Raw genomic sequence first — 25,187 nt, 5'->3', positions numbered from 1 at the left:
TGAGGGTGTTCCATTCTAGTCTTTTTTTTTTTTTAATCCTCACCCAAGGATTTTTTTTTTTTCTTTTCTTTTTAGAGAGAGTGAGGAAAGGAGAGAGAGACATCAATTGGTTGCCTCCCATTATGTGCCCCAACTGGGGGTAAAACCCACAACCCAGCCCAGCCAGTGTGGCTCAGTGGTTGAGCATCGACCCATGCACCAAGAGGTCGCCAGTTCGATTCCCCGTCAGGACACATGCTCAGGTTGTGGGCCCAGTCCCCAGTGGGGACATGCAGGAGGCAGCCCCACAACACAGGTATGTGCCCTGACTGGGAAACAAACCTGCAACTTTCTGGTTAATGGGAGGATACTCCAACCGAGCCACCCGGCCAAGGGCTCCGTTCCATGCTTTGTGTAGTAAATGTTTTCATCATGAAAGAGGGTTGGAGTCTATTAATGGACATATATTTCATTAATAGTTAATAAAATACTTCAATTAAAACCAGAAAATAAAGAGGGAGGAAGTCAAAAAAAGAACTATAAGATAAGGGCAATGAAAAGTATCTCAATTCATCTCTATCAATCACTTTAAATATCAATGATCTAAGTATACTAATTAATCAACATAATGAAAGGCTAACCCAAAGACTGGAAAAAATGTTTGCATAAGACTTATTTATCTGATAAAGAAATGTCATCCAAAATATACAAAGAACTCTTAAAACTTAGTAAGACCTGACTGAGTAGCTCAGTTGGTTAGAGCATCGTCCAGATATGCCAAGGTTGTGGATTTGATCCCTAGTCAGGACACATAAAAGAATCAATCAATGAATGCATAAGAAAGTGGAACAAATCAATGTTTTTCTTTCTCTCCCTTCTTCTCTCTCTAAAATTAATTAATAAATAAAATGTTAAATATCATGAAGGAGTACTAACCTTAAAAAAAAAAAAAAAAAAACTTAGCAAAATGAACATCCAGGTTAAAAACAAATGGGCAAAAAAACCTGAACTAACACTCCACCAAAGCATCAAAGATATACAGATGATAGGCAAAGCATATTAAAAGCCTGTCCAGCCCGGTCGGTGTGGCTCAGTGGTTGAGCATTGACCCATGCACCAAGAAGTTGCTGGTTTGATTCCTGGTCAGGACATATGCCTAGCTTGTGGGCCCAATCCCCAGTGGGGGGCATGCCAGAAGCGGCCAATCGATGTTCTCACTCATTGATATTTCTATCTCTTTCTCCCTCCCTCTCCCTTCCTTTCTCTCTAAAATCAATAAAGGGAAAAACAAAAAATTTAAAAAAAAAATGCCTGCCCACATCATATCTTACTATGGAACTGCACATTAAAACAATGAGATACTGCCTCATCGGTGTGGCTCAGTGGTTGAGCATCAGCCAATGCACCAAGAGGTTGCTGGTTTGATTCCTGGTCAGGGCACATGCCTAGCTTGTGGGTCCAATCCCCAGTGGGGGGCATGCTGAAGCCGGCCAATCTATGTTCTCTCTCATGTTTCTCTCTCCCTCTTCCTTTCTCTCTTTCTAAAAATCAATAAAGAAAAAAGATAAAAGACAAAACAGTGAGATACCATTACACACCTATTACAATGGCTAAAATCCAAATTGCTGACAATGCCATATGCTGATGAGGATATGAAGCTATATGAACTCTCATTCATTATTGATGGCAATGCAAAATGGTACAGACATTTTGGAAGTTTGGCAGTTTCTTATAAAACTAAATCCTCTTAACATAAGATCCAAAAATCATGCTTCTTGGTAGTTACCCAAATAAGTTGAAAATATATGTCCACAAAAACCTGAACACAAATGTTTATAGCAGTTTTATTTATATTGTTAAAATTTGGAAGCAACCAAGGTGATCTTCAGTATGTGAATGGATAAACAAATTAATGGTACATCCAGACAGTGGAATATTTAGTACCAAAAAGGAGTGGGCGATCATGGAGGAACCTTAAATGCATATTGCTGTTAAAGAATTCAAGATAAAAAGGCTACTGTATAATTCCAACTGCATGACATTTTGGAAAAGGCAAAGCTATGAATACAGTAAAAATATCAGTGGATCAGGTATTGGGAATAAGGAGTGTCAAATAGGAATACAGATTTTTAGGGTAGTGAAACTATTTCATATGATTCTATAATGGTGGATATGTCTCATTATATATTTGTCAAAACCCATAGAATGTAAAACACAAGGAACAAACTCTCATGTCAGCCATGGGCTTTCAATGATAAAGATGGGTCAATGTAAGTTCACCAAATTTATCATTCTAGTGCAGGGCACTATTAGTAGGGGAAATGGGAGTGAGGGAGGGAGCAAAATTTTGGAACTCTTACTTTATGCTCAATTTTTCTCAAAACCTAAACTGCTAAAAAAATCTGTTAATTGCCTGGCCACTATGGCTCAGTGGTTGAGTGTTGATCCATGCACCAAGAAGTTGCCAGTTCGATTTCTGGTCAGGGTACATGCCCAGGTTGTAGGCCCACTCCCCAGTGAAGGGCATGCGGGAGGCAGCCAATCAATGTTCTCTGTCATTGATGTTTCTATTTCTCTCCCTTCTTTTCTCAAGCCAATAAGTGAAAAAACAAAAACAAAACCAAAAAAAAAGTGTGGCAAGCCAAACATTGCCCCTACTGTTAAAAAAAAAAAAAAATCTATTGATTAAAACAAAACCAAATTATATTCCATGTAGCTAAATACCTGAAGCAGCAGTTGCAGTCACTTTTTGGCCACCTCAAGTACAGAATCCAGACATTCACATGTCTACTCAAGTCTTCAGGCAATGCTGAGGATGCCCAGGGCAGAGCACAGCAATCACTGGGATTCAAGTTGATTTAGCTGTGAGGTCTCCACTGTTGATTCTTTTTTGAGAGTGTTCAAACCAGGTTGCTTTTTCTTCTTCATTTTAACTAATCTTTCCATCATCCTTTTATTCCTATAAAACAAGTTAGAAAATAACTTTAAAACACTGTTAGAATAACACAACCATTTCATACCAACCCCTTGGAAATAACCAATAAAATAAGAAATCCACTTCTGGAGTTCTTAAGTAGTTAGTACCCTCACCTAAGAATGGTGAGTGAAAGAATTTTATATAGTAAACCAAGAAACAAGATTGTCCACTTACTATCAAGTCTCACATTCTTTATACTGCAATTGGTTCACTTTCCTGTATCTTTATACTCTCCCTTCCTTACCACAGTTTCTCACACATCACTTCTCTGTTCACACATTGCCATGGTTTTCCCATGAAAAAAGAAGAAAGAAAGGAGGGAAGACGCTCCCTTGATATTACTATTTTAACTAACTGCTATCCCCTCCTTCTCAATCAGGTAGAGATTATCAGTATGTCCTGTCCTAGTCCATCACATGCTCTACCCTAACTTGTCACTATCACATTTCTGTTTCTGCTGACCCCCTCAACCTACTCTCAAAAAGGCGACCAAGTATGTCCTAAGTTGACATTCTCAACAGCACTGCAGCCCTGGTCAGTGTAGCTCAGTTGATTGAAGCGTCTCCCCCACGTACTGGGCAATGAACTGGATTCCAGTCATTACACACACCCCAGTTGTGGGTTCAGTGCCCAGTCAGGCTCATGCAGTTGGTAACTGATTGATGTTTCTCTCTCTACCACTCCTTTCCTCTCTAATATCAATTAAAAACAAAACAAACAAACAAACAAAAACACTGCATTATTCATAATCTTACATAGCCATCTCACTGCCAACCATTTTCTTCAGAAACTCTGCCATTGTTTCTTTCTCTCACTTATTTCCCAACCTATAACTGTACTCTTTATAGTCTCCATTGCTCACCTGCCATCCATATACGGATTCTTTTTAGAGTTCTATCCTACATCCCTTTCAATTCCTACATACTCTTATGACAATTTAAATGCAAATGGCTCCCACCCTGACTGGTTTCCTCAGTGGTTAGTGACAGCCAGTCAAGGGCATGTACCTGGGTTGCAGGTTCAATCCCTTACCCGGGCAGGAGGCAACCAATGTATCTCTCTCACATTGATGTTTCTCTCTCTCTCTCCCTCATTTCCAGTCTATCTGGAAAAAAAAAAAAAAAAAAAAATCAATGGTGCCCGGCCGGTGTGGCTCAGTGCTTGAGCACTGACCCATACACCAAGAAGTTGCTGGTTCAATTCCCCATCAGTGCACATGCCCAGGTCGTGGCCCTGATCCCCAGTGAGAGGCATGCAGGATGCAGCCAATCAGTGTTATCTCTCTCTGATGTTTCTATCTCTCTCTCCCTCTCCCTTCCTCTCTCTCTAAAAATCAATAAAGGAAAAAATATTCTTAAAAAAAAAAGCAATGTAAAAATGTTCTCCAGTGAGGACTAACAAACAAACAAAAAGTGCTAATGACACTCCAAAATGTTTCTCTATAATCCTTCCTCATGTCAGGCCTCTAGAGCCATGCCAATCATATTCTTCACCACTGAACCGGACAGACTCCGACCTTTCCTCCATGCAAGATAACACCCTGTTTCTTTTACTCCTGCATCTCTTACATTTGTCCCATTCCTCTTTAAATTCTTCACCAATGTGATAAATTATAGTAATGTCCTGTTTTTTTTTTTTTTTTATTTTCAGGTATTTGTATGGGCTTTCCTACTACCCAAATACCCAAATTATTTTCCAACTGAGAAATCTTCCTTGGTACATGCAATCCTTTCTGAATCTCCTAAGCCATTCCAACGTAGGCACTGCCCAGATTCCACAGCACCTTTTCATTCCAGCATGCTACGTGGATTTTGCCTCACTAACTTCTTTTATCCCCACCTAAACATTTGACATGTTAAGAACTCCATTTTTCCCTCTTTAAATAGGTCTTTAAAATTGAGGCAATAAGTATTCTAACTTTACAGATACTTTAAGATTGCTAAGAAGACAAATTTATCTGAGTTCTAATCCACTACCAAGTTCTTTTTCTTTCCTAGCTTTGTCTGATTTATATGGCAAATTAAGAAAACAGTAGATTCCCCAGCTGGTGTGGCTCAGTGGCTGAGCATTGACCCATGCACCAAGAGGTCACCAGTTCGATTCCTGGTCAGGGCACATGCCTAGGTTGTGGGCCAAATCCTCAGTGGGGGGCATGCAGGAGGCGGCCAGTCAATGTTCTCTCTCATCGATGTCTCCATCTCTTTGTCTCTCTCTCTCCCTTCCTCTCTCTAAAATCAATAAAGAAAAAAAATTTAAAAACAGAAAATAGTAGGTTTATCCTTTGCTTTCTCCTACTAAATTATTCAGAAACCCATCTAGACATCTATTTCTCGGTGTGCCATACAGAAAACTATGTAAGGTTTACCTCTTAACACATTCAGGGCATAACATATTATCTTCTAGGTCTGAGAATGGGAAAGTGCAGGCTGGTAACAGTAAGAGAGAGATCATCTTCCTGGGAGTGTCAGGCACCCAGGCCTGACCTGCATGGAACTGCAGGCGAACCCAGCCGTTTTTGTCTGCCAGGAGAGGTCTACCGTGGACCACACACCACCTGACCCCTGGGGAGGAGAGAAGAGCAAATATAAACAGATGACAGCAAGTAATTGCACCCCAATCCAACCTCTCTGCAGTCACTTCACAAGTTACATACCATAAGGGATAATAAGGTTTTTGAGCCCTGGACAGTTGTTCAGTGGTTAGAGCATCACCTGAGGACCAGAGTCATGGTTACTATTCAGGTCAAGGGGCTTGTACCTCAGTTGCGATTTGGTCCCAGGCCCTGGTCAGGGTTGTGCAGGAGGCAACCAATCGATGTGTCTCTCTCATATCGATGTCTGTCTCTCTCTCTCCTTGCCTTTCAGTCTATCTGAAGATAAATGGAAAAATCTCCTTTGGTGAGGATTTAAAATAAATAAATAAAGTTTTTGAAATGCTTGCTTGGTTTCCAGAATGTTGCTAAGTTGTTTATATATATTCATACATTTATTAAGAACACTATTGCCTTGGACAGTTTGGCTCAGCGGTTAATTGGCCTGCGATCCAGAGAGACCTGGGTTCAGTTCCCAATAAGGGCACGTACCTCAGTTGCAGTTTGTCCTGGCCCCAGTTGGGGTTGTGTTGGTGGCAACCACTCAATGTGTCTCTCTCACATCAATGTTTCTCTCTTTCTCCCTCTCTCTCTCCCTCCGCTCTACCTGATGATAAATGCAAAACTGTCCTAAAAAAAAGAAGAACACTATTACCCAGCTGGTGTGGCTTGGTGGATTGAGCGTCGCCCCATGGACTGAGAGGCCCTGGTTCCATTTCTGGTTAGGGCACATGCCCAGGTTGCAGGATTGACCCCCAGTAGGGGGTGTGCAGAAGGTGGTTGAGGGATGTTTCTCTCTCACATCGATATTTCTCTCTTTCCCTTTCTTTCTTAAAAAAAAAAAAAAAAATCAATGAAAACATTACAAAAAGAACACTATTAATATTTAACTTCTATTCACCTTTTTTATTTGCAAGTGAGGTAACTACAGCTTGCATTGTTAAATACTATAATTTTCCCAGACCCAAGAGTGGATCCAGGTATTCTGATTTACAACCCATTTGCCTAACTACTATATTGTACTGCTTCAAATAAAACAAAAACAAACAAACAAACAAAAAAAACAGAAAAAAGAATCTTTATTGAAAAGCCCAAGGAGCAATCTAACTGGGGAGGGAGATATTAAAAACAAACAAAAACCAAGGTAAGATATCAAGTGTTTGAAATTGAGAGAAAGAAGCAGTCACTATGAGCTTAAATCCTCATTAAAATGCCCGACTGTAAAACAATAGATTATGTTTAGCACTATGTACACAGTGACTAGGCACACTCTTGGCTCACAGTAGGTGCTTAGTAACTGCTAAGTGGAGAGGTACTAAAAGTATAAAGTGTGGATACCACTAGATCATATGGCACATTAATGAAAATTAGAAAAAGGTGTAATATGCACAACCAATCGATAAGGACACTAGTCTGGGGAAGGCAGAAGAGGTGTGGGAGCGGGAAAGAGGGTGTCAATAGGGAAAGAAGGGGGACCTCTGTAATACTTTCAACAATAAAAAATAAGTAGGTATCTTTTTTTGGGTAAGCAGTCCTTCAGAGACAGGTTTGTGGATGGACAACACTTTTGGAATCAGCAAAACAGTGTCCATTCCTTTTCACAGGAGAAGGTGTGGCTTGGAGAGCAGACAGTAGGCCAACTTTAGCTTCTGTCTTCCTTTTGGCCAGGTTCCTTGTGTAATGAACACAGTGCCTTACTATACAAGTCAGCCCTGGATAAAGGAGGAGCCAGAACACTGGGAAATGAGGTAGAGAGAAGAACTCAAGCAAGAGAATGAAGGTGACTGTGCTGACCTGAGCTAGGGTCTGCTGGAGATGAAAACATTAAAAATATCAAGGAGAGAGGAGGAATTGGAGGAAGGCAGGGTAAGTTATTCTCAAGATTTCTGAAGAGGACAGGGGTCCCAAACATTTTGGTTATTATTGCCTACTTTTAATATGCCAAGTTGCATCTCATAAGTCTCGCAATCATTCTAGGAAGGAAATCAGGATGCCAGGGCTTATGTTATGTAACTTGCTAATACCACATACCAAGGAGGTCATAAGACAAGAATCTGAACCAGGGCTGTTCAAATCCCCATACTCTTATTCACTGTGCTAGAAAGAAAGCCTTGAGTCCGGCCAGTATGGCTCAGTCGTTGAGCATCGACCCATGCACCAACAGGTCACTGGTTCAATTCCCAGTCAGGACACATGCCCAGGTTGTGGGCCAGATCCCCAGTGGGGTGCATGCGGGAGGTGGCCAATCAATGTTCTCTCTCATCGATGTTTCCATCTCTCTCTCCCTCTCACTTCCTCTCTCTCTAAAATCAATAAAGAAAAAAGAAAGAAAGCCTTGAGGAAAATGAGAGAAAAAGCAGAAAGCTCAGGCTGTTGTGGCTGACCACATGTCAGATTACACTTTCTTCCCACCTTTCTTTCTGCTTAGTGATCAGAAAGGGTCACCACTCAGTCCCCTGGCTTAGAAATTCATCCAGGTGAGTCTGGCCAGTGTGGCTCAGTGGCTGAGCATCAACCCATGCACCAAGGGGTCACCAGTTTGATTCCCGGCCAGGATACATGCCCAGGTTGTGGGCCCAATCCCCAGTGGGGGCATGCGGGAGGTGGCCAATAGATGTTCTCTCTCATCAATGCTTCCATCTCTCTCCCTTTCACTTTCTCTCTCTAAAATCAATAAAGGAAAAAAAAATTTTTTTAAAGTTATGTTAAAAAAAGAGAGATTCATCTAGGTGAAACTTGATTATCAATCAAAAGATAAGTGCTTTAGAAACCTAATATTCAATCTACGGATATTTTAAGTAACTCTTTTCTTTGTACTACCTTTCAGTATTGGACTAATAAGTCCAATACCTTCTTTCTCTGGAATATTCCCCGTTTAAGGCTCTTACCAGATGTCTGCAGCAGAAAATTCTCAGCAGAAATAGGAATGGCGTGTGAATTTGCAGCCCGAGACTGCACAGCCCTTGCAGCAATTCTTGACCAAGCTGCCAACATGGCCTCCTGAGCTGAAGTTGTCACTTCAACCGTATTAGTCACTGCACCTGAACTGGTCCCTTCCTCTCTCTTACTCTTCTGACAACTTTTCTCACTCCTTGCTCTCTTGGTCACCATCTTGCAGCTCTTGGAACATGACTGCAGTGTGGCCTCCTGTGGCGATTCAGCAGTACTCTGCAAATGGGATGCATGATGGGTAATCAGTGAAGTGCTGCTGCCAGGATGTGTCCATTTCATCCAGCAGGTCTCAACCTGTGGGTCGCGACCCCTTTGGGGGTCCAACGACCCTTCACAGGGGTTGCCTAAGACCATCGGCAAACACATATTTCTAATGGTGATTCAAAACAGTAGCAAAATTACAGTTATGAAGTAGCAACAAAAATAATTTTATGGTTGGGGTCACCACAACATGAACTGTTTTAAAGGGTCATAGTATTAGGAAGGTTGAGAACCACTTGATAGTGACCCAGGTAGGTCAGCGTGGGAAGGGTTCAGAAATGTTAGTTCCCTTAGAGTAGTGGTTCTCACCTGGGAGAATTTGTTAATTGCTAAAGCTGTGTGGGGGAGGAAGGGTGGCTAGTGGGTATAGGCCAGGGATATTTAGTCTGATAAAAATTCTAATTAGCCCAGCCAGTGTGGATCACTGATTGGGCATCAACCCACACACCAAGAGGTTGCCAGTTTGATTACTGGTCAGGGCACATGCTCAGGTTGTGGGCCAATCCCCAGTGGGGGGCATGCAGGAGGTGGCCAATTGATGTTCTCTGTCATCGATGTTTCTATCTTTGTCCCTCTCCTTTCGTCTCTCTCTAAAAATCAATAAAGAAAAAATAATTTTTTTAATAAAAAAAATCCTAAATTATAAGACAGCCCTCAAAACAAAAATAAATTATTTGGCCCAAAGTGTCAAAAGTCTTGGTTGAGAAACCTTGTCATCAGGGTATACCATAGGTGGAGATGCTGGGAGAGGAGGAACAATCCGTAGTCAGAACTCACCTTTACACTGTCTCCATACTTTCCACTCACTTGTTTTTCTTCAGAGTAAGCATATTCCTTGAGCCTCAGATAAACCTCTATTTTCTAAGAAAATTAAGAAGGGAGAAAGGTCAAAGTTGACCAAGCTTCCAATATTTGCTCTGAGCAGTAGATTCTCACCAATGTACTCACCTTGCCGTAGCTACTCAAGTTCAGTTGTTGGCACCAGTTCCGCAAAGTGTCGCGGCGCACTTTATTGATTGAAGGCAAGATGGTGGGCAAGGAAAGAGCTGATTGCCCTTGTGCTTCGAACTGTTCATTCATTTGAGGAAGATTAACTGAGAAAAGAAGAAAACCAAAGTAGTATTAATTTAAAATTTGTAAGATTTTTGATAATTTTGCAAAGTTCTCATCTTTCTTACAACCTAATTTGCACACATACATACCACCTATTTTCCCTCATATTACAAATAAGGTAACAGATTCAAGAATAAAGGACTTACCCAAGATCACATCCCCATTAAAATGAGAGACCTGAGACTCAAACATATGTCTTAACACTCAAAATTTTGTTTTCCACACTAAATACAGTAACCTGTTGTTTTGTGTGTCCATCAACAGCACCTGAATAGAACACTATGTTGGATTGCCCCTCCAAAAATATCTAGATTTTGGACCTATTGAAATCAAAGAAAGCATGCTACCTAACATGGGTCCTCCACTCTGTCAGCCTGCCTTCTTTTCCTCTATAGCACTTGGTCTTTGCTCAGTCTGCTTATTGCAACTTGTCATCCTCTACTTCATCTTGAATTCCTTATTATTGGCCCAGGAGGGAAAAATCATTCTGAAAATACTCAATCCCTTTACATCAGGCACTGAGAACATAAAGGGTCATGCTATTAAGAACTGCTGGATATTTGATCAATAATCACTCACCTAGCAAAATATTAATTTTTTTTCAAAATTATTCTGTTTCTCAAATACTCTGTGATCTCACTTATATGTAGTATCTAAAAAAGCAGAACTCGCTCAGCCGATGTGGCTCAGTGGATTGAGTCATGTCCCATGGACTGAGAGATCCCGGTTTGATTCCAGGTCAGGGAACATGCCCAGGTTGCAAGCTTGAGCCCCAGTAGGGCGTCATGCAGGAGGCAGCTGATTGATGTTTCTCTTTCCCTTCCTCTCTCTCTCTAAAAAAATCAATAAAAACATATTTAAAAATAAATGAAAAAGCAGAACTCATAGAAATAGAGTAGAGTGGTGGTTGCCAGAGGTTTGGGGGTGAGAAAAATGGAGAGATGTTGATCAAAGGATATACATTTTCATTTATAAGGTGAATAAGTTCTGGGGATCTAATGTACAGCACGGTGACTATAGTTAACAATACTATATTGCATGCTTGAAAGTTGCTAAGAGAGTAAATCTTGCCCTGGCTGGTGTGGCTCAATTGGTTTGAGTGTCATCCCAATACACCAGGTTGAGGGTTTGATCCCCAGTCCAGGTGGCTACATTAGGCAACAGATCAATGCTGTCTCTCTTTCTCCCTCCCTATCCTTTCCTCTCTTTAAAAATCATTAAAAACATATCCTCGAGTGAAGATTAAAATAGGGAGAGTAAATCTTAAATGTTCTTGTCACAGGGGGAAAAAAGCTAACTATATGGTGATGAATGTGTTAATTAACCTTATTCTGGTAATCATTTCACAATATATAAACGTGTACCAATCACTGCATTGTGTACCTTAAAATTACAGTGTTATGTGTCACTATCTCAATACAGCTGAGAAAAATTAGTCTTTGTAAGAGGTATGTAAAGTATGTATTAACCAAAATAAAGAGATGGTTGAGCTTCATGGGTTGGACATCTGAACTTCTATCTAGCTGCCCCATAAGACTATGTTCTGACCGAGGAACTCCACATGCTGATTGTGTGTGTGTGTGTGTGTGTGTGTGTGTGTGTGTGTATGTATGTGTCTTTCAAAGGCAAGGCAGTACATGGTGCTTAGCAAATGACAAGGTGGGAGTGTGCAAAATCTCTCACCACAAGTATTGAGGTGAGATTTAAGCTGGGCCTTGTGTGGTCAAAGACTAGAGAAGAAAAATCTTTTTTCCTGGCCTTCCCAGGGCTGGAGGAGCAGCAAACAAAGCCATCCTTGTCCTCATACCTTCATCGTTTGTCCTAGGCGTCATCAATTTGGCTTCTGAGGTTGAAGAAACACTGGGTTCCAGTTGATGTTCTTCATTATGTTCCTCGTTAACTGGAACCAATGTGAGAATCACGCTTTCATCACCTAATTCCTCCTCAAAGAAATTCTGGAAAGGGAAGGGTCAACCACCAATTCTCATTTGATACATATTAAACTGCTTCCTTTCAAATCACAACTAATGAATAAGAAACAGAGAGGAGGATGGAACAAAGACTTCCTGACATTTCCTTAAATTTGATGGTGATTAGAAGACCCTTCACAAGTTTTTTAAAATAACAAAAAATGGGCAAAAATGAATTTACAAGTGAGTGATAAAGAGGAAATGGAAGGCATTTGTGGAAACCATTTCCCCTGTGGCCATCCTTTCCAGCAGATAAAACACTACTTTCATTTTATCTCCTAAATCTGTTAAATGAATGTGCTCCGGCCTTTCCATCTTTCATCACATGATTGCCATTCAAGCCGTCATTAGCTCTCACTGGCAGATACAAAAATCTCCTGTTATTCCAAAATTCATTCAACTCCACTCTTTCTTCAGATTGCTCCCCTGCTTGCTTAAAATACTTCCACCGTGTATCACTGCTTTTCGGGCAAACGGCAAAACTGCCTGGTGTGGCCTCCACATTCCTAAGAGTGGCCCCTGCCTGCCACTCCAGCGTAAGAGCTTCGAGCTCCAGTCATGCTGGCCTTAGGTCACCCAGGACCCGAGGGAAGAGACTGTATCTATTTTATTCCCACTTCAATCACAGTAACTAATGAGTGCCCAGCAGACGGGTCACTCAATGTTCTTTAATGACCGAATGACTGAAAGGTGAAGTGGACTGGTAGGAAGTAACATTTTCTGGTTTTGTATAGTAACCGTGCACTGCGCTAGATGCTTTCTTTATTTCTCTCATATAATCTTTCTTTGTTTCTCTCATATAATCCTCATAGCATACTTGCAGTAATTTATTCGTTTTCCTATTTTACAAATTAGGCAACCGAGTCTCAGAAATGAAATGACCAATGCCACAGTGTAACATATGCTCGAGTCCATCTCTGAACTTAGATTTTCCTCTCAAAACCAAAGGTAAATCATCTCTGCTCCAAGCCTATTGTAATATCGGACGTAGCCACGCCCTTTTCCTATTTAAGTCACCTGAATGACTTCCTATGGTTCTCAAACTCCTAGCTTGCATATAGGGATTTTGCATTTGTATACCTTTTTAAAGCACTTTCACACACATTCAATGGTCAGCTTCAAAATAACATTGACATGAATAGGAAAATATTACTCCACTCTAGAGATAAATGGGACTCAAACAGCTGTACGCCCTGCCCATAATCACACTTAATGTTTGGTCAATTCAGTCCTCTAGCCTGGAACAGCAGCCCTGCAAATACCTGTGAAACCTCCTCAATTTATCCTCTCCTCCAGTCCAGGGTGACCCAGCCCAGTCGGAAACCTATATACCAAGGCCATTGGAAGTAAATTACTTCTCACTCCTGGAGGAAAGAAACTGATCAGTCACTTCACTTTCCGGCCTTGTCCACATCAACCTTTCCCACATTCTTTTTAGCATAGCTCTCCACTTCTTTACTGGTTTGATCTTGTTCACCTCCAACACGCCTTTCTGCAAAATAAATCTCTTCCTTTGCACTATGAAAAGGAATCTTTGTGCCCTGGCCAGTTTGGCTCAGCGGTTGATCGTCGGCCTGCAGACCAGAGAGTCCTGGGTTCGGTTCCCGCTAGGGGCACGTACCACCATTAAAAAAAAAAAAGGAATCTTTGTTTCTCCTCTGTTACTCTCACCCAAATATACAGAGCCATAATCCATTCGCAGAGAGGATTCCAAGGTGGAGAGTTCTTACATCCAGAAATTAAGGTTTGTGGCTAGAGGGAAATATAGGGGAGCTCCAGAAAGGCTTTATAAAGTTAATCTGCGGGCAAATCAATTCTATTGGAACTAAACTTACCTTTCCGATGTTGTCAGAACTCAAGCTTGCCATTTCCAGGAACACTCCGAGGAAGGCACAGCGGCAGGGGGAAGGATACCAGCAGTTGACTCCTTTTAACCTGAGGGTTTCTAGCCCGGTTTCTCTTTTTATAAGCAAATGTCTCCTTCTACTTCCTGTTTCTCTAAAGAGCTCTTTTCTTTCTCCTCTTCCCGCCCTCCCCCCGCCCCCTCATTATCTGACAGGGTGGTAATCCTATCAGTTTTATTCCCTATCTTGTCTCTTAGGTGAGTTTAGAATTACTGGGTAATTAATATCACAATGTTTTAAAAAGAGAGATTTTTATCCTTAAGGAATAAAGACTTGGGAGAAAACTGGAAGTGAAAAACTCTTGCAGACAACTTACAATTGAACAACCAGAGTAGTTTGAAACATTTCTCAGACAATCGTGGTGACAGATGGAATGATGTTATTATGGAAGGAATAGAAAAAAGATTTAGAGGTGTTTTATAATTGATTTATAACCATGGGTGTGTCACTTGGCGATTAGATTTACGTTGTAGGGCTTGAGTAACAATCCCTCTTAGATTTCGTTCTAAACACAAGTATTAAGCTTGTAACATTGGTGAGCTGGGGAGAAGGAGAGGGTGTGGCTGTCGAGAATAGGAGCAAGGGCCAAGCCTTCAGGGCCAGTGATGGACTGAGGGATGCAGAAGTACCTGCAAGCGCTTGGGGGTCGCTGGAGCATGATGCTGGACGCAGGGTGTGACCAGGGAGGAGCCTGAAGAAGTCAGATATTTTCATGTCACTCTAAGGATACTATCAGCAAACAAGACAGGGCACTGGCATCCAGTGGTCTCACAGGGCGCTTTCTCCGCTCTAGGAAAATGGTTTGGTCCATTAGTCTCAGGACCCATGAAACCCAGATCAGCTTAATTTTGTGTATATGTACTACTTTCAAAATGTGGTCTGCAAGGGCCCAGCTTCAGTTTCCCAAAGAAATTATTGGAAAAATAAATTATGAGACCAAACCCCAGACCTTCAGGAATCTGTGCTTCAACAAGCCTTCAAGGTAAAGAGTTACCTAAAGGAAAACACATGGAAGTCTAGAAGCACGGACTGGGTCAGGGTGTGACCAAAAGGTTTTAGGTTAGGCAGATAATGGTTGGAATCCTGGCTCCTTTCTTTCAAGGTTAGAAACTGCATCAATCCATGGAAATTCAGCCAGAAAAGCACTCCAGCTATCCACTTGGGTGTGGCCCCACCTGGCGGGCTTTTTCCTCGTAATTTAGAGAGGAACTGACCTGCAGTCTGAACTGATCCAGGTGCCTCAGGCTAAGACAGAACTTCAAGTGGAAAACTTTCATTACCATTTTTTTTTCTTCTTAACATTTATTATAATGTAATTATCTCATTTTTTCCTTAGTTTTTTTTTTCTTTTTGAAAATGTTATTATTATAGAAAAGCACAAACACGTACAAAGCAGACAATAATACCATGTATCTATCATCCAGCTCCAACAACTATTGACTTCCAGCCAATCTCATTTATTGCAAATTAGTTAGATCAGATTCAGGGACAACTTCTCTTTTTTTTTTTTTTTATTTATTTTTTAATTTTTTGTCTTTATTGATTTTGAGAGAGAGAGGAAGAGAGAGGGAGAGAGAGATAGAAACATCAATGAGAGAGAACATAGATTGGCCACCTCCTACATGCTCCCCACTGGGAATTTGACCTACAACCGGGGCATGTGCTTTGACCAGAAATCGAACCGGTGACCTCTTGGTTCATGGGTCAACACTCAACCACTGAGCCACACCATCAGGCCAATTTCTTATTTTATTTTATTTTATTTTATTTTATTTTATTTTATTTTATTTTATTTTATTTATTCTCACCCGAGGACATTTTTGCATTTATCTTCAGATAGAGAGGGAGAAAGAGAGGGGGGAAGAGAGAGAGAGAAACATCGAAATGAGAGAGACACATCAACTGGTTGCCACCCCCACAACCGCAACCAGGGTGGGAACAAACTGCAACCGAAGTATGTGCCCTTAGTGGGAACCGAACCCGGGTCTCTCTGGACCACAGGCCGACGCTCTAACCGCTGAGCAAAACCGGCCAGGGCTTTATATATTTTTTAAATTGTAGAATGTTTGACATATAACATCATGCAAATTTAAGGTATATAACATATTAATTTGAAACATTTATACATTGTAATACTATTGCCATTGTAGTGATAATTAGCACTTATAATACATTCTTTAAGCCTAAATGCCAATTTCTTGGAGTGTCCTTAAAAGTGTGCTCCTGTTATTCTGTCACGCTTTTCCTTCATAGAATTCACTTGAATGTGTAATTCTGTATATGTTTGGGATTTTCTTTGTTTAACTTTATTTCCCCAGTCAGACAGCAGCCCCGGAGTGCAGCAGCCAGACATGTTTGGTCCTCCTTCGTCTATCCAGAACCTTGTGCTGTGTCTAGCTCACAACAGAGGCTCAGTCAGTGCCAGCTATTCAGATTGTTATAGCTTCCCCCGTCCTCCTCTTCCCACCCAAGCCCTTTTTGAGTAGACGCCCCTCTCTGCGCTGCTGCTAAAAGATATGGTGTAAACGCTGATCACAGACTCACGTGTCTCTCTCTTACAAACTATGGCACTCTTAAGTAAACAAAGGCATCTTTATTCTCCTGGCACTCAGCACAGTGCCTGCTTCAGGGAAGGCTCTTAATTAGGTGCAACAAATTACTCTAAATCTTATTACTGTATACCAACTTAAGTTTGGGGCTCAGTATATACCTCAAAGCTCAAAAGCAACCACTACAAGGATGCAAAAAACAAACACACAAACAAAAAAACCTATGCTTTAGGGTAGAGATATGAAAAAGAAAGAAAAAAATTGTTTATGAACACTTGCATTTTAATATTTATTTCAATAATATTCTAAAATAAAAATGCATTGCCTATTTCAAATACATTTTATTTAGTATAAGTTTTTATAAATGCATTGTATCATCAAACTCTTTTGTTTTTTTAAATTAGAGGAACATGCTCTAAAGAATAAAAGTTTATGGAGCACCGATATAAATAGATAAAAGTGGAGCGACTCTGACTGGGAGGTAAATCCCATTGGGCACGTGCAGAAACCTACGGTTCTGAGACCCAGTCTGGAAACTGGTTTGGTATCACTTCCAGGTGGAAGAGGCAGCTCCTGAGTTCTTCAGTTTTCTGTGTAGGAAAATTAAATTGTGCTGAAAGATGTTCATGACTTTGTACATCATTCATTTCAAGAAATTCCCCCTTAAAAGGACTATTGAACTAATTTCTACTTTAGATTAATAAGTACAGATCTAACTTTCTGAATGAGAATACATGGGCATTTTTTCTTTGTCTTTTCTTTTGAAAAAAAAAATCTCTTCTGAATTATGGAACAACAAAGTTTTGTTTTATTTTTTGTTTTGAGGGGCACCCAGGGTCTCCGTGGGAATTCCAATTTCACAAGCCAATAGCAAACAAGATAATATCCCTTAACAAGCAAAATTTAAAAAAAATAAAAAAATACTCCAAATAAATGGCAAAGAAATCACACTATTGTTCCAGGCCAGGGGAGATAAAGAAAAAGAGTTCACATTTAATATGAGATGTGCCTTTTTATGTTAGAAGGGACTTTGGAGAGATGACATCTAAACTAGAGCTGATTACCAGCTACCAGCACAAAAGTAAAAGTTCCCTGTTGCTAGAGAGCATGTTGCTAGGAAACAAGGACTTTATTCTTGTTGGGGGGCGGGGACCTGCCTCTAGCGGGAACTGAACCCAGGACTCCCTGGCCCGCAGGGCAAGACTTTAGTGTTAATAGGCAGATTGATGTCTGTCACCTGGATTCGGGGGTGGCTTATCCTTATCATCTATGTGGAATGCTTCCCCAAGACAAGAGAGAATGCACAAGAGTCTTTGGAGAGTTTTTAGGTCAGTGAAGAGTCACTTCTTCCAAATCTAAACTTTTTCTTTTTTCTTTCTTTTTTTTTTTCCAGATAGAGTGGGAGAGAGAGAGAGAAAGAGAGAGAGAGAAACATCAACGCAAAAGGGACACATGAGTGGTCACCTCCTGCATGACCCAACCAGGGCGGGGGACAAACCGCAACCAAGGCACAGCGCCCCTAGTGGGAACTAAACCCAGGTCTCTCCGGACCCCAGGCCAGCGCTCCAACCGCTGAGCCAAATCATCCAGGGCCAAATCTAAACTCTCAAATAGTCCTCACCAACTCTCAATATTTAGTCTAAATGCTCCCTTGCCATAGTTACTTCTCCACTTGTATTTATTCATAAGCCCCCAGTGGGTCTCTGATCTGCTGGGCTGCTGACTGCTTATCAATAAAAACAGCTGTAGCCCTGGCCGGTTTGCTTAATGATCAGAGCATCCGCCTGAGGACCAGAGATTCCCGGGTTTGGTTCCTGCTAAGGGCATGTACCTCGGTTGCAGTTTGTCCCTGGTCCCGGATGGGGTCATGTGGGTGGCAACCAGTCGATGTGTCTCTCTCACATTGATGTTTCTCTCTCTCTTCCTCCCTCTCTCCCTCCCCCTCTATCTGAAGATAAATGCAAAAAAAAAAAAAAAGTCCTCTGGTGAGGATAAAAATAAATTAATTAATTAATTTTTTAAAAAAACAGCTGTAGAATGATGACATCCTTACTTATGTCAAAACAACTTTGCTTCTAAAGAAGAATAATTTTTGTCTTTATTGTAAAAAACAAATAAATTAAAGCAATTTCATTTAAGCCATAAACAAGTGGGTTTGAAATTGTATTAAAACTATTCACAATAGTCACTATCAAGAGAATCTTAAATTCAGAATCCAGACCAATAAGGTCTGTCCTCCTCCAGTCTAGCTCAGAGGATGGGGTTAGGACAGAGCGGAAGTCTCAGAGAAGGAGGTTGGAGAGGGCAACTTTTGATGACTGGACAGAGAACTGATTTGGCTGTAAGTTCTCCAATAAGAGTTGAAAATTTAGGTATAGCCTATATTTGTGGTCTTAGCTGTGTCCTTGGCTACTCAAACCAAGTCCTTTCTCACCATTCTCTTTGCATATAGAATGCTTTTCATCAAGATCTGTTTCCTATGAAACAAGTGGAATGTATAAAACATATTGGAGTTAGGAAACTCAATTCATGTTGTTCTTTTTTAAAAATTTTTTTATTTTTATTTTTTTTTAGATAGTGTGGAAGGGAGGGAGAGAGAGAGAAATATTGCTGTGAGCAACAAAGAGATTGGTTGCCTCCCACATGACCCCGACTGGAGCCAGGGATCGAACCTGTAACTCAGGTATGTGCCCTTGACGGGGAATCCAAGGGGTGACCCTTCGATCCGAGGGTCAATGCTCTAACCACTGAGACAATCCAGCAAGGGCCGTGTTGTTCTCCTGTTATGGCTGAAGACTGGTGTCAAAAACTTTTGGACCCGTAAACAATTATCCTACTATCTGAGGATTGTGGATGAGGAAAGATGGGGACTCAGGCCAAGTAAAGTAAACCCAGGCTACTTTTATGTCCCCATCAGTCACTTGTTCCTTTTTGAGTTTTCTACATCTTCCTCTTCACAAGTTCTGTCCTACTAGAGCACACATGCGCACTGCATACACACCCACCCACCCACACACACACACACACACACACACGTCTCTAATACTATGTATTTAAACTGCTATTCTCTACCCTGGTCGGTTTTGCTCAGTTGTTAGAGCATCAGCCTGCGGACCAGAGAGTTCTGGGTTCGGTTCCCACTAAGGGCACTGTACCTCAATTACAGTTTGTCCCCAGCCCCAGCTGGGGTTGTGTGGGTGGCAACCACTCGATGTGTCTCCCTCACATCGATGTTTCTCTCTCTTCCTCCCTCCCGCTTTATCTGAAGATAAATGCAAAAATGTCCTCAGGAGAGGATTAACAAAACAAACAAACAAACAAACAAACAAACAAACAAACAAACAGCTATTCTCTCCCTTCTTTCACAGTTGCCCAACTTTCTAAATATAATTTTCCTAGTCTACCTAGTTCTTTTCCATTCTGGTCTAATGGTTTTTCTGTCTTTTTTTCCCACATTTATGTACCGTAGAGTTCATTTCTCTGTCATGCCTCATGCTTTCCTAGAGCAGCTTCATCCATTTCTTCATTTCAACTACCACCTGTATGCTGGCAACTTTCACATATGCATTTCCAGCCCAATCTTTTTTATTGCATTATCAGCCTAGGGTTTTGCATATCCCTTTATGCACCTCAAACATACTAACAAATAAACTCATTGTCTTCCCCAACAACTTTCGACTTCCTGAATTTCTTCTCTTTTGAGATGTATTGTCATCCACCCAATCATCTAAATTCTGAAACATAACAATTACCTTAACACACCCATTCTTTTTTTTTTTTTTTTTTTTTTATCCTCACCCGAGGATATTTTTTCCTTTTTTTTTGTACAGATAGAGTGGGAGGGAGAGAGAGAGAGAAACATCGATGTGAAGGGACACATCGAGTGGCTGCCACCCGCACGACCAACCAGGGCCGGGGACAAACTGCAACCAAGGTACGTGCCCTTAGCGGGAACCGAACCCGGGTCTCTCCGGACCGCAGGTCGACACTCTAACCGCTGAGCCAAACCGGCCAGGGCAACACACCCATTCTTAAGCTACAATGGAGTCAAACATGAAAACACCTTGCTTGATTTTGTCTCTCCTGTAATTTTACTACCATTGCCTTATTTTTTGTCTAAAGCACCTCTAACCAGTTATTGAAATCTCTAACTGGCAATATTACCTCCCAGCCATCCCATTCTTGATGCTACAAAATATTGATTATAGGTTACCTCAAACTGAGTTTTATAACTGGGGAATTTAGGAAGCAGTTTCAGAGGTTTTGAATTGGCCTTTCCACAATGATAGCTCTTACCCAATAGGCCAAGGACCCAAAGTCGTGGTTACTACAACTGTCAAGTATAACAATTCCAATTATACATTCAGAGACTGGGAAAATTTCCCTAGGTTGTATACACAAAACCACTGGGCTTACTTGAGCTAGACATTAGCCAAGACTCCAGTTATTACCTGGCTCCTTTAAGCCATGAATCTAACAAAGGCTGGAGGGGTGTGTGTGTGTGTGTGTGTGTGTGTTGGGGTGGGGGAAGCATGATGATAATTTGAATATCAATGGTAATTCTGACCTTATGTCCAACAGTCTTCAAAATGCCTTATTTCTCTTTTCCAGTTTGGTCACATGGTTAAAAGACTATAAGTCCCTTTGGGGAAGGATTGAGGGAATCATTATAAAAAAATTACTTGTCATGGTGGTACACAATCCTTCCTCTCAGGAAGCCAGCCACCTTATCATCTAGTGGATACTGGATCTGAAAATCAGCTCAGGTCTGGGAGCTAAGCCAGAGATGATGACTCTTAACCAGGGTGACTACCCTCTACCTCTTGCTCCTCTATTTTTGACTTTTGATTGTAGAAGTTAAGAAATATTCTTTTCTCCCAGCCTGTGTTGCTCGTTGGTTGGCATCAACCCATGTACCAAGAGGTTGCTGGTTCAATTCCTGGTCAGGGCACATGCCCAGGTTGTGGGCCAAATCCCCAGTGGGGAGCATGCAGGAGGTGGCCAATAGATGTTCTCCCTCATCGATGTTTCCATCTCTCTCTCCCTCTCCTTTTCTCTCTCTCTAAAACCAAAAACCAAAAACAAAAAAAATTCTTTTCCAAAGTATATACATATATCAAATCATTATGTTGTATACCTTAACTTATACAAAGCTATGTCAATTATATCTCAATAAAACTGGGAAAAATTAAAATAAAAATAATTATATATATTTATCCTTGTTGACTGCCCACCTACCTTACTGCTAGGGATATCATGCTTTGGTGACCATCTCCACACACCCCTATGGTCAAGCCCTCTTGGCTGCCTTCTAATCTTTTTAATAATTACAACCTCTAGTTTCTACTGGTTAAATGCCATCATTTACTTCAGGGCCATCATCCCCAGATTAACATTAACAAGTCCTGCTCTGTGACTGCCTCACCTGCCATCAGCCCTGTCTGCAGAGGAATAATGACCCTCTCAGCAATGCTGTGCCTCCTCTCAAGCACATTCCTGGTGGCCTTCGTGAAGGTTGAGTCCTCTGGGCCCACCTGAGGAACATCTTCTGGTGGGTGTCTGACCTCATATATAAGCTTTCCATCCCCACAGTCCCACTTTGCTCAGTCACTTTATTCCCTCCTCTACCCTCTTCCAGAGCAGCTTGGGCATTCATACTTTGCCCAATGCTGGTGGTCACTTTCTCTGGACCTTTAAGAATCAGCCAAGCAGTGAATATGTCCCATCTCCTGAGATCCCTGCTAGGATGTTAAATCCCGTGGAAAGAGAAAGTGCTCCGAACCCCAAGTCAATGAATTCTTGTTTATCTAGTGTTGTGTTCCAGTTCTTTTGATTAATTGCTCTCAAAATCTAATTTGAGAATTACTCCCTTATCTCCTGCCAATACATGCTGGTTAATGTTTGCAGATCCTTTGGTGTATATTCTCTTTTCTCCCTTGCCAAGCCCATCTCTTCCCCAGCTGGTTTATGCTGGAATTTAATTCTCAGTTATTTGCCTAGTAGCTGGGAGAGAATTTTGAAGGAGTTTTTGAGATGCTTGTGCAGCATCTTCTAGCACAGAGGTAGTGCTAGTTCTTACTAGGGAACAATGGACCACCTCTGCAAATTATGAGAATTCATAGGGGTCTACAGAGCTGGCACTCTCATGGGACATCCATTTCAATGCCCCACACAATATTTCAGAGTCCAAGATTTTTCTAACCAGGTTGCTTACTTTAGCATAACAGACTGCCTTTGCTACAATTGTAAGTCTCTGTAGCTCTATAACTTTAGCTATTTGAGTTTCTGTTTGCTGCTCAACTATGTCCACTCTTCTGGAAACACAAAATATGCACCTCTGAAAACTACTAGAAGGTCTCTGGCTCTCACATCTCATACTTAGTCTTTCAATGCTTGTTAATGGTCTTCAGTTGCTCATTATCCCATTGATGGACATTAATAGAAGTTACCAATAACCAAGCAACTCCACTATCTTTGTAGACCTTTTTTTTCGCACCTATATTTCCCAAATGCTTGAATTTGCAAAGGAATTCCTTTATACCAGGACATTTTTTCAGGTCACTTCCAGTGAAGTCTTTAGTAATTGGACCACCGTTGTGTGTCAGGAACTATCCACCCTCACACAGCATTCAGAATTGTGTCCTTTTGTGTTCACCAGCAGGTCAGTGAGCGAGCTACAGAATTCCATGTTATCACGTTTTCTCTGACTACTCCTAGCACCAAATGTATTTGTTCATGTCCACCAAAAAACACATGCCAAGATGGAATTAGGTGTGCAGGAGATTTTATTGTAGAAAACAACTGTGAAGGAAAATGAGAAGGGAGCCAGGAGCCTGGGAGAGCTGTCAGACCGTGATGTAGGTCTGTGCAGGAGAGGAAAGGGAGTTTGGATAGGAAGAGTCTTGAGCTGCAGTCAGTTCTAAGAAAGTTTAAACAAGGTTGGTGAGGAGTCCTCAAGTGTTAGGCCCTACTTTGGAATGCCTGCTATACTCAGTGGCTGGGTTAGCAGATGGGAGTTATAGCAAAGGCATGAAACTAGTGGTGAAGTTCAAGTTGGGGCCATTGACCAATTTGTCTCCCTACAGTGCAAAACTTAAAGACACACTTGCATGATCACCACACCATCCCCTCTACTTTCTTTGCCGGATTGCCTTGAAGAAAGAAAAATAAGGTTGACCTAGTTTGTGGCATTTCTTTTCTGAACACATCAACACTTTATACTTCCCTCTGAAATTATAATTGCATTAAATGATGGGTAAAGAACAGGGCCAAATCACCTGGCTTAGAAATCAACTTAGGAGCAGCATTGATATCTGCCAATAGAATGTGAGCTCCTGGAAACAGAGAGATCACTTACAAGAAACTATTTTCCAACATATGGACTGCTAAATAAGTGGCTTGTTCCATCACTTCTTTTCCATTTAAAGCTAATTAAAATGGAACTATTTTCGCCCTGGCCAGTTCGGCTCAGTGGTTGGAGCGTTGGCCTGAGGACCAGAGAGTCTCAGGTTCAGTTCCCACTAGGGGCATGTACCAAAAAAAAAAATTTGTCAGGTGAGGATGAAAAAAAAAAAAAAATGGAACTATTTTCTCTTTCAGACCAGCACTAACTATGACCAGTCTTACTGGAGAGATTTTGGGTCTAGGGCTCAGAAATCACAGTAGAGATTGCTGAGGCTACTGCTATGGAAATCATATCTTGATCCTTTTTCTTTTCTTCCTTTTTTTTTTTTTTGCTTCTTATTATTTACTTTTTACGTAAACTTTTATTGACTTTATTGGGCTGATATTGGCTAGTAAAGTTATATAGGTTTCAGGTGTAAAATTCTATAGTATATCATCTGTATATTGTATTATGTGTTCACCAACCTTGATCCTTTTTCTGACTTATTTATCATAAATCTTTCAGCTATGTCAAGAACAGTGGCTACTTCAGACTTCTTCCCTTTTTTAGGCTTGTGCCGAGGCATTGCTGAACCGGCCAATATCAAGCCTCTTCTTACATATGACAATTTCTGGACCACTTTTGCTGAGGTGAGCGTATTCTGCAAACAAACCTCATGATCACTGTCCAAAAGTGAGGTACTACTATCATTTATTTTTTAAAGAACACTTTCCAATTTTTTTTAAAATTTATTTTTCTTTATTGATTTTTAGAGAGAGAGATAAAAACATCAATGAGAGAGAACATCAATTGGCCATCTCCTGCATGACCCCACTGGGGATCAGGCCTACAATCAGGAATCAAACCAGTGACCTCTTGGTGCATGAGTCAATGCTCAACCACTGAGCCACAATGGCCGGGTTCATTTTTTAAAAATAAACGTTACTTATCTCAATAGTTAGAGGTGGAAGAAGAACAGGATGTGAAGGGAGTAATATATGGAGCAAAAACTAAGAATACTGTCCTCCCATCTCTACCTTTCTGCCTTCTCTGACCTTGCATCATGCCAGAATTAGGCAAGATGGTTCAATAAAAGAATTATGACTTTATAGCATTGCTCCCTTCCCAGCAAGTGACTTTTTTTGAAATGACTGCTTCAAAAGTGTCTAAAATTACTTTTTTTTTTTTGCAGAGAATAAGGGCAAAACAAGTTAACCAAAGGACTCACATTCCCACCTTTGCTCTGAGCAGCACCAGTTCCTAATTTACTAACCCTGCTAGCAATACTCAAATTTTATTGTTGGCACCAGCTACACAGTGTCTCAAGCGTCCCTGTGGGAGGCAGACTGGGGGCCAGAAAAGCATTCTGTTTTGGAAAACTTAACATTGAAGAATGGAAGTTAAGAAAAAATTTAATAGCCCTGGCCGGTTTGGCTCAGCAGTTGGAATGTCGGCCTGCAGACCAGAGAGTCCTGGGTTCGGTTCCCCCTAGGGATACGTACACAAAA

At 41.1% G+C, this 25,187-nt stretch overlaps 1 protein-coding gene across 1 annotated transcript; it reads right to left on the bottom strand.

The window, feature by feature from the left end:
- Positions 1-2,817: 2,817 nt before the first annotated feature.
- Positions 2,818-13,710, bottom strand: DPPA2 (developmental pluripotency associated 2). The gene is made up of 7 exons (XM_036242514.1): positions 13,678-13,710; positions 11,680-11,827; positions 9,708-9,853; positions 9,567-9,620; positions 8,435-8,714; positions 5,322-5,517; positions 2,818-2,938 (listed from the first exon to the last, which is right to left on the bottom strand). The coding sequence occupies exons 1-7, from the start codon at positions 13,708-13,710 to the stop codon at positions 2,818-2,820; spliced, it is 978 nt and encodes a 325-aa protein (XP_036098407.1).
- Positions 13,711-25,187: the final 11,477 nt, after the last annotated feature.

This window comes from Molossus molossus, unplaced genomic scaffold (assembly GCF_014108415.1).
Source record: "Molossus molossus isolate mMolMol1 unplaced genomic scaffold, mMolMol1.p scaffold_m16_p_5, whole genome shotgun sequence".
NCBI classification, from domain to species: domain Eukaryota; kingdom Metazoa; phylum Chordata; class Mammalia; order Chiroptera; family Molossidae; genus Molossus; species Molossus molossus.
This window is presented reverse-complemented; position numbering and strand designations above follow the sequence as displayed.